Here is a 10,992-nt window from a genome sequence, read left to right on the forward strand (position 1 = left end):
TTGGGACCAGTACTGTTTAATATCTTCATCAATGACATAGACAGTGGGATCGAGTGCACCCTCAGCAAGTTTGCAGATGACACCAAGCTGAGTGCTGCGGTTGACACTCCAGAGGGACGGGATGCCATCCAGAGGGACCTGGACAAGCTCAAGAAGTGGGCCCGTGTGAACCTCATGAGGTTCAACAAGGCCAAGTACAGGGTCCTGCATCTGGGTCGGGGCAACCCCCGCTATCAATACAGGCTGGGTGACGAAGATGTCCCTGCTCATTGCAGGGGGGAGTGGACTAGATGACCTTTAAAGGTCCCTTCCAACCCAAACTATTCTATGATTCTATGATTCTGTGAAAATAAGACAGCAGGCAACAAGACTCTAGAATAGGATTGTTTAGAATTAAAAATGTAAAATATCTGCCAACACCATTTTGATAAAGCCACTTTTTGTGTGAAACAACAATCAGCATACATCCTTACCAACAGATCCCAACACAGTGATGAGAGCACAGAAAAGACATACAGCACCTATCCCAGCAGAATCCTAGCACCACACTAATAACATATTCTATGTTATTAGGCCTGGATTTGATTAAAACTTCATGTATTAACACCGCTACAAGATTGTATACTGGTAGAAGCATTCTTTGTCAGTACTTGCAAGTAATAAATCCCCCTAATAAGTCAGAGGTAGATGCCTAAAATAACCCCATATCCATTTTTAAAAACAATTATTCATAGTACTAGGAAGATTAAAAGTGTACTAATTGTGTGGTTCTAGCCAGACTATTAAAGAAGAGACATTAATATCTGCTGTGCCAGCTGAATTCAAATTAACCCAATTTTTACATGTTAATTAAACCAGCTATTTTCTTCTTATTGTATTTTTGCTCCCTAAGTAGACTAGCCTGCTAGTGATTCCCAACAGATCTATTCTAACAACAATGACGTATTCATTTACTTCTATTATGACCACACAATACAGTAACTGAGCTGTAATTTTTCACAGTCAATTACACATGTGATTCTTAATGCTTAAAGATGCTGAAATAATGTGTACTACATAGCCATATGCTCACTTCTCTATACTGCACAAGGGTAGTTGCCTGGGTAACACATTTTCTCTCCAGTTTATCATCACCCTTTTGGGTTTAGCGTAACCCTTCACTGAATATCATTAGGTGTCATTAAACAGCACATATTAACATGGACTTCAATATACTACTTAAGAGTTATTTTATCTAACTAAACAAGTGCTCATTTATGTTACCAAAGCAGAGAAAAGCCTAGTGATTTTAACAGTGCAAAGAGAGGAAGCTGAAATGTTTATGAAATTTTACTTCAGTCTTGAAGATATCCTACCCAACTGGTCAAAGTCTTCCTTCACCTTCACATCCTCATTAACAGTGCCAACACTGCACACTTCATTCAGGAAGACTGAAAACCTGGTATTTTAAAAACATCCACATACAAGAGCTACAGTCCAAACACAACAACTGGGTATGGTGCAGCAAGACCACTATTTACTACCCTCTCCGTTCTTCCATGCTGCTTCTTCTGGTGCTCACACCCATGGTATTTAGGCACTACATAGACATGATGCATTCCCACCAGAGAAAGTCCGCATGTAGCCATGCAAAGAAAAAAAGCCATTACCTACTGTAATAATACATACAAATGCAATGATGAAGAGGTTTCTTCCGAAATCAATGCATATGTTTTTACTGTATCAGCAATTTAAACATGATAACATAATGGGACACAAATTGAAGCTACATCTATTATTTTACGCTGCAACCTAGGTAAACTAAGTAGAGTGTAAATTGGTGCATTAGAGGATAAATTTATATCCAATAATAATGGAAAATGCTGGCATTTCCAAGTGTTATTTTTGAATAGTTTGTCCTTTCTAAAAATAAAGCATACAGCATTTCTCAGTAAAGTGTTAGTTACTACAGTCCAAACAGAGATGTGCAGTAAATACTTATTTTGTTAGACAGATGTTTAAAAGTACAACAAAAGACTGGAAAACAATATGTTATAGTAGGCAGGATGGAAAATGCCTGGCCTGTTGCTGATAGGCCTTGAGAAAGCCACTGTATTTTGGGAGAGCTTCTGATCCAGCTGAAGCCAAATGAAGCATTTTTTTTCAAGTAAAATTAGGAATAAGAAGCTTAAGGCTAGGAACCAGTCAAGGCTCTTAAGTTCATTTCATACAAACTACAGCCACGTGATATTTAAAAAAAATCTGTGTTATTACCAGTCGACTACTTTGAAAGGCTTCTCTGGCCATTGGCAAGAAAAGCATTTCCTTTTCTTAAAGGAAACCTTAAAAAGATGCCTCCATAAGAGGACAGAAGGAAAGCCTACCTCCAAATAACCCTATGCCCTGACTTAAGATGGAGGCAAAACTTGCTCCCATGGCAACAGATATTCACTGAACACAAGAGTCTGCCTTAAGAGGTCTCGTACCTTTGTCACACCACCAGCAACTCCTGTAGATACCCTCAAATCCTTAAGCTCTGGCAATGCAGGAATCATGCTAGAGCTACATGAGAGATTTTGTCCACAGCAACCACAGTGAGACTGTACATAAGAGCTACTGTTCTTTATACTTCACACGCAGGACTTCTTCAGTTCTGGTGTAAGCAACTCTTCGCCTATCTATTTGCTCTGCTCATGAGTCAGAAGCTCTTGTGCTGTCTGCCTTTCACCCGTGTGACTTATCCATTTTAGTATTTCTCATTGATTACACTTGGTACCTATACCCAACTTTTCACCAAAATCAGAAGGAGTTAAAAAACATTTTTAAAAGTGCTAGGAACAACCCTGGTGATTCTGGGCTCAGACCCTTTTGGTAAAGAGTGGTCATGCTCACCAATAATGAAGAACAGACACTTCTTCAGAGCAAAACCGGAATCCAAGACAGTAGATAAATACTTCTAGAAATATCCTAGCAGTATTTTTAGAACCGCACTACTTTAAGCCACTAACACTATAACAAAATTAACTTGTCATTGCTCTTGCAAGCTACCTTCTATTTTATACTAGAAATAAAGCTGAATTATTGAACAGACTCTCATGACCTTAACACGTGTAAGTCTCTAAACACTGACCAGCCTATTAAAAATGAACACTAACAAAAGCAGTTTTGTACTTCACTTCAAAACTGGGAGCTCTGGACTGCCCAGTTGGTAAGAATTCAACAGAAGACCAGTAGGTCTTATTGCCATCCCTAGGAGATTTCATTCCAGGAACCAAAAAGCAAGTGACCCTTGCTTCAGACGATCACTCTGCGAATTACTTTATACACCACTAGAACAAGGTACGAATGCCTGGCCGCATGGCAAAAAATGCTACAATACCAAAGGTTAGAGAGATTAATGCTACTCACTTTCTGAACTTTTCTCCATTCTTTCACATATTAGTATAGCAGCTAAACAAGAAGACAGCCTGAATACCAGAAGAGACCCTCCAAAGACATGTTAGGAACATGCAGTCCCCTGTCACTGCACAGTGTGGACTGCAGAAACAGTCCTTACCCATGTCAGAAAGCGACAATTAGAAGCCTCAATACTACACCGCAAAACTCCTGCAAGATCACGCCAAGTTATGAAATCCCAACTTGTCAACAAGTTCACATAGGCTACATTTTGTTCTTCCTGACACCAGCTTCTGCTTGTGAAGGAGATCCAAATCACAAGGTATGGATTATACTCTCAATCTTCTTATTACCAAATGGATTTGAAGCCGTGCAATTTGGAAAATGCCATTTTTGCAGGCATCGAACCAAAGGAAGAAATCTGAGAAATGTTTAATGTTTTTAGTCAAACACTATCTGAAGCCACCACTTTCTTGCTGCCATCATGCCAATGTTACCAACATAACCTGTTACAGAATTCTTTTACCGGGGTAACAATCATCCCATTAACTTGTCTGCAAGGTTTAAGGTGTCTGGCTGCCAGATATATGAGGCTGGCTGAGGGAAAAAGAGAGCACAGAAACTATGGCAAAAGTTCTCAGTTATGCATGCATCTGTTCCCTAGGAAGCCTGCATTCTCTAGTCATGCTTTATTTATCTCACATTTTGCTCTCTGCAACCACTGATATGAGTCATGCCTGAAGTTTTCTGGTTTCTAAAAATGCCACAACTACAGACTTTAAGTCCATAGCTAATTATTCTAAAGTTTCTCTAAAGATACTTTAAAGGCAGGGTTCAAAAAATGCATTTATATGGGTGAAGAGACAGCTTGCCTGGGCAAGTACCAAAAGGAAAAGCTAGGATTTCATTAAAGAAGGGGGAGGAAGATGGAGGGGTAGCTAATCTTGCCTATTGGCAAAGTCAGCCTTTCAAATGCAAACCATGTGCAACCAACTTCACTGCTGTCTTCCCAAGATTGCAAAGTGGTACCCTAAATACCTTAGTTGCTACTCCTCCCTCTTAAGGGAAAAAACCAGTGGCAAAAACCTTTAACAGTGCTATGGCAAAACAAAGCAGGGGCACTTCTTTCTACGATCTCTTCCTACACCATCTAAAGTTATTTTGGATTGCTATTTGAATGTGTTTGTGACAAATACATAAAGTAAACAAAGACAGAAAGACTCGCGGAAGGAAAGGAAAGAGGGAGTTAGGGGAGCCAGCCAAAAACCATGAAAGGTTCAATGAATTAAAAATACATAGTAGACAGAAAATGGTTTGCTCAGCTAAACAGTACATGCAGCCCAAAACATTGTTTCTACAGTATCTACTTAAAAGATACTGTATTCCTTTATGTATCTGCAGGCAAAAAAAAAAAGCAAAACCCAAAACCAAACCCCACCAACCTTCAGGGATGAGATTGTTTTGGAAGAATGGTTTTGTATTTTTTAAATGAACAACATAAAAAGAAAAAAAAAACCACAAAAAAAACCACTTACCCATCTTTTGTCTGATCCACCACACCTGCAAGGAGCTGTACAGTGCTTGCATTAGGCAAACCATCTCCAATTATCTTCAGGTACCGTGTGACAAAGTCATTTGGAGACATGAAGAATTCCCCATTCTTCTCCACACTTGCATACTGTTAAATGAATACAATATTTAGTGCCTCAAATACATCTTTCTCCAGGTATTTAATACCACTATCCATAGTTTCCAGTCAGGAGCAGGCTTACGTTACAACAGACAAGACAGTTCTGCTCTGAAGAACCTACAGCCTACACCCAAACAGGAGAGAGTAAGTGGGGAGTTACTCGAGCAGCTGAAAGCTTGGCTTCCCAGCCAGAAGAGTGGCAGATATGTAATTACTTGTTTACCATGTCAACAATTTCTCCATGGTAGTCTAGAAAGAGTTAATACTCCAGTACCGAATGCTTTTTTGAAGTTGAACAAGAAGCACACGTGCAAACATGTACGTGGCACCTCCGGCCCACTGAAACTATAACAGCAACAGGATACTCCAGCATATTTTGTTTATCTGAAATGACTGCTTTGGGATGAGAAAGTAGGTTTACACCTGTGAAATGACTTTACAGTGCTAGTGGAGTAGATGATCCCCCAGGAGTGTCCACCTGGGGGTGCTGTTCTGGAGGAACTCCACCGCATCACCTTGAGCCACGGCTGGTCTATAAGTAAAGGAGAACCTACAGATATATTCCTCCTTGGTTGAACTGCTGAAAGGAGGCCAGAGAATAAGCATCTGCAGAAAAATGTAAGAGAAAGCAAGACCTTGGACACTTCAGCATACTGCAGAAACAAGAAAAGGGGTCCGAGACCTTACCAAACACCACCGGCCTACCTTACTCCCGCTTTTTACCATAGTTACTGGCATACTACTCCAGAAACAGCACTCAACAGACCCAAGTGTATTTGCTCCTAAGGGAAGCCTCCAGTAACATGTTACATATCAAGGAAAAGGAATTTTAAAATATTTTGAAGATAATAAAGAAATAAATAAAATTGCCTTTGTTACCGCCCTTACCCTGATTCCTCAGTCATTCCTCAAAGTTTAAAGCCCTCATTTTCTGTAGAAGGATAAACTTGAAATCAACCCTAAAAATGTTTTTCAAGGAAAGAAAAAGGATAAGGACAATAATTAAGAGGAAAAGAAATGCCAGGCAACATTTGCAGAACCATGTGTTGGCTTTAAGGGAAACAGGCCTGTCTCAGGATAACAAATGTGCACTGAGAACAGGAATGCAACTGTTAATTTCTTATTCTCTTTTAAGCTAAGGTAGGATGATAAACCATTGTTGCAGCTCCCCACAGAGCATTATCCACCCTAAAGTAATAAATAAATTAGATGCCTATTGCTATTTTGTAGCGTACTTCAAAGACGCATGTTTTGGTTTACATTGCTATTGCTCTGCTAAGGAAAGGAAACTGCCAGGTTTCATTTCACAGAGCCACACTGGTGCCTGCAGAGTACCGTTATACCTGCTGTAGGCATATAACTCTCAGAGGGATGCCAAAGTGTAACAGTAAGTAGATTATTTTATTCTAGTGCTATATAAATACAGTCTTCAGGTACAGCAATATCTTCAAGAAACAAGGCTTCAGAGAAGCAAGCCCAAACAAAACATAACTTGCTTTGGCATCTATATATTAGTTAGCATTTAAGGATTCGTGTTTCAATAGACACTGTTCGTAATGCAAGCTTTCTAGTTGATATGCTGCAAGGAATTTTCAATTGTATACTTTTATAAGAACTAGCAGATCAATTGATTTCGATGTAATCATTTGCAGGGAGACAGAATCTTTCAGAATCCCAGCCTCAAAAACTTTTAACACAGCTGCTATTGAGAAACAAATCAAATAAGTCAGACAGCCTATGCTTCTATATTTCATCTTTTTCTTCCAGGCTAACCCCCTGCTAGGGCACTCAATAACAGAAAACAGCACAAGGTTTCAGTGTCCCCCTGTTTCTTGTCACTGTGATTTACTAAAGTGTATTTGAAATCCAATCACGTACTCTATACTACATATAGAAAATGACCTCAGAAAATGTCAGCTTGATCACTTTGACTAAAATCTAATCTCTTAGGGGTTATGGTAGAAGACTCAGAAAAAGTAGAGTTACTCTTGGAAATTATCATAACAAAAAGAGAAAAACATCAATTCTATTGGTTTTGGAGGAGAGACATTAAAAAAATGGTTCTTTACAATTGTATTTTTCCCCACTTTGGCAATTATACCCACAGAGAATTTGATATTATACAATAGTACTTAATGGCTTTTTGGTAACTTATTTCCATACATTTTAGATAGTCAAGTATTAACCAGTTCAACCCCATTTTAAATAAGATTTACAAACATTTTACTGGGGGTTTGATGTATTAAAAATGCTAAAAGTTGACTGTAATCAACTGTATTTAAACTGATAGCTTCGTATTTATTTCTACACAGTGGCTCACATTCCTACCTGGGAATCATATTTTTTAATTCTTAATTGAAGTAGAAAGAATTGCTGTCAAGCAATTTTATAAGTGAAGATCCCACAATCCGCAGAAGCAACTGTATCACTTAAAATCGTCTGAAGCAGCTTAATTAACACTCTGGCCATCGCTTATCTGTAGAGCACAAAACAACATACCACATTCACTCATCCTTTTTCCTTCTCAGTAGTAAGCTGCACGACAATTTCTGTATTACACTGAACAAAACATTCAGCTCGTATTTCATTACTCCGCTTATTGAGACCCCTTCTTTAAGTGGAAGGGGAAGCAGAAAAGGATGAAGAAGGAGCTGGAGGTGGTATTTGGTGTGCTCAACTATGACCCATTCAATCCACTAAAACTGAAAGCTGAGGGAGCTACAATCTTCAGGAACGCAAGAGAGGTGAATACCCACAGGCAGGTAGGAAACAACTTTCACACTATTCTCAGCAAACCAACCAACCCCCTCACCACAACTGAGTGCTGCCTCACATTGCAGAAGGGACCAGGCTTCTCTCTACCATGTTTATTCCCTTCCTCAATGCTACCATCTTCTTGGGTCAACGGTCTACTCCCTGTCTGCCCTTTCTGCTGCTCTTCAAGCATTTGCCTCTGAAAATCCCATTATCCCATTCTTTTTCAAGACTCTTTTTGCTCTCCTGACAGATACAAGTTCCAGGACTTAATAAGTTAAATCCTGGCTTTCTTAACTGAAAATCTGATTTCAGAGCTATAAATACTGACAGTATATGATAAAACTATAAATACTCGCAATATACATAGTGACACCTACAGATATTGTTAATAATAGCTCACAAGGGACAATGGAAAACATGCTAAGAAGTGCAGGGAGAGTGGGGCCTGACGCTGGAGAGAAGGAAGGTGGAGGGAGGAACTCTGAAAGGTATGAGCTCTCTTAGGCACTCAACCCCTTCATAAAAATAATTCAGATCCAACAGCTCCCTGTAGCACTGCGGCACCTACCTCACATATATTCTCCAGACCCACTAATTTCTGTACTCGTTTTTCATACCAGACTACAAACTAATACAGACACTGTACTAATGAATCTTAGGCAGGTTAGGAATAATTATTTAAATTTAGGAAATGGGTCAAAGAAAGCTATATTCCAGCAAAACTCTAAAGCACACTTCGCTCAAGTATACAAGTACACGAGTAATTTCATTGCTTGCATACTTCTACAGCAGGCAAACACAGAAGGAATTTTAGTGAAATAATAAATATGGCCACCACTTCACAAGGTGAGCTTCCCAACACTTCTACAAATTAGAGAAGAAGAGATAACCCTGAAAGAAGGAAGGAAGCAAGGATGGGAGAAGAAAGTTTACCAAATGGTCTAACAGCAAGATGTCTACACGTACATTTTACCATGTGTAGGAACAATATTGAAACTCCCACCCCATTCTCCGAACAATGTGGTTTTTTTCTAAGATAGTAATACTTCTTCTGAGTCAATACAATAATCACTCAGGAATCTATCTGACTTCTTGGTGAGCATTGTTCAATTCTGATAATGGTATTTAAGTCTAACATGGTAATAATACAGTGAATGATTAATGGTTGGAAAAACTATCAAGAGTTGTATGCTGCAATAAAGGAGCAAAAGATACGAAAAATTTAAGCAGAAAGAGTAAAATATTTACTTTATACATACCTTCAAAAATATTGTTTTCAACTCAGCTGGATCAGCTCTCTTGGTTAGAGCCACCTACAGGTAAATACAATTACATTAATATGCATAATTTATACAAAAGATGTCAAAGTGTCATTTAAAAGGAAGAATTCAAACAACAGAACAAGTGATGAAAGTAAATGTTCACCTTAGATAAATTAGGTACTGCTTTAGCTGGCCATGCTTATTTTACTCAGTTCACATTGACACTAAGTTAGTCATCATTTTTGTTGTAACTGCTTCCCTTATGCAACCCTGCAATTCTTAAACAAGCACACATTAACAAGTCATAAAGATATTCAAGTATCAAATCTTTTCAACATACCTCTCTGCTGGGATTCGGCATTATACCATCTTTACCATATAGATTTTTATACTTCCAGCATCTTTCATCTAAGGATTTCAGAGTACCGTATGCAGCCCCCAACTGATAGATAGCAAGAATAAAATGCTCAGACTTACAAACTTGTCCAAGAAAGAAACTCCCTAAAAGACTGAATTCCAATGTAATTATTTGGTTTACTGGTACTCCTACCGCCTACTTTCAACATTTTAAACTATTTAAACTTACAGTGTAGACCTTTTTGATGAGGTAAATTCAGAAAGCACAGTATCTAGATTTTTCTGCAGATCACACAACTAGCCAGTTCCAACTAAAATCTAGGTTACATTTATCACCACAAACCCAAAGTAATTAGCTTTTTTTCCCCCAAAAAAACACTGAATTAAAAAATATTCTATATCCACTATGGAGTAAGCCCATCAGTATTTTCCTTGTTGACATACTGTGCCATCCATTTGCTGCTTTTGGCAGAAAGTGGATTCATCCCCTCAGTCTGTGCCTTCTATAGAGTTTCCCTTTCTTTCTTCAGGATACTTTGATAAAATCTTGCTTGCCAACATAATAACCATCATCTGATAAGTCAATTCAGCACATCAATCTCTTTCTATTTAAAAAAGTATTACTTTGCAAGCAAACCTGGATTTTCAAAAAACTTGTGAAAACGTTTCTGTAATGGGGAATGAACAGCCAAAGGGCAAGACGTAAAATCTTACCCTCACCGAAGAATTAAACATCAGAAACGTTATCAATAAAACATGACTCCACACTTTGTTGACTCGCCAGAGCAATGGCAGACTGTAAAGGCGAATGTGACTGCAAGTGCATTTCTAGTAGCACACTAGACTACTGCCGAAAATGGTAGGAGTTTGTGTAAGTCTGTTCAACAGTATTATACCCTCACACATACATTTAATGAAGAATCTTTAGTAAGTTTTTCCTCACCCAAAAGGGGTCATCTAAAAACAAACAAAAAAAGACAAAAAAAAAAAAACACAAAAAACCCCAGAGTATTTTAAGAAAAGTGTATGAATAAGGTTTCTCATAAAATTTTAGAAGTTTTTTTAAAAGGCAAAAACCACACCTGAATTTATGCTAGGTCTCAACTGACAGAGTTCACAGCTGGAGTCCCAATTCCGTGTTTGCACAGAAATCCGTGTGGAGGCAGTTGTAAAAAATCAAAGTGTAATCGTGAAGCTGGGAATCTAAAATGTGTATTTTCTAAAGTACAAGCTGTCCTAAATGTAATCACTGTTTAGTAAGCAGAGATTTAACCCCATTTGTAAAAATCTGGTATTCTAGAGCAATTGGGAACTTCGTGGAAAGAAGAAAACCCCAACATTTCTATACTGCTGCAATGCAGAATCTTGCCACTATACAGGCAAACAAAAGACACTTCAAACATCTGTATCCATTAAATACATAATCGGTATCACACTTAATCTGCCTTAAAGTTTAAATTTTATGCTTTCCCAGAAATCTAAGCCTAAAGAAACCAGGGATGAAAAGAACAAAGGAACAGGGTACATGCCGATGGCTGAACCTCCACTCAT

General features: G+C 38.4%; 1 protein-coding gene across 1 annotated transcript in view; it reads right to left on the minus strand.

Moving 5' to 3' along the window:
- SLC25A13 (solute carrier family 25 member 13) overlaps positions 1-9,131 on the minus strand; it is an 82,303-nt gene extending 73,172 nt beyond the window's left edge. The window contains exons 1-2 of the mRNA XM_009286349.1: positions 9,082-9,131; positions 4,911-5,053 (exon numbers count right to left, since the gene is read on the minus strand). Of these exons, the coding sequence (XP_009284624.1) occupies positions 4,911-5,020 (110 nt within the window). The 5' untranslated portion in view covers positions 5,021-5,053; positions 9,082-9,131. The remainder of the gene's footprint in view (positions 1-4,910; positions 5,054-9,081) is intronic.
- Between the last annotated feature and the right edge of the window lie 1,861 nt (positions 9,132-10,992).

This window comes from Aptenodytes forsteri, unplaced genomic scaffold (assembly GCF_000699145.1).
Source record: "Aptenodytes forsteri isolate BGI_AS27 unplaced genomic scaffold, ASM69914v1 Scaffold55, whole genome shotgun sequence".
Lineage (NCBI taxonomy): Eukaryota > Metazoa > Chordata > Aves > Sphenisciformes > Spheniscidae > Aptenodytes > Aptenodytes forsteri.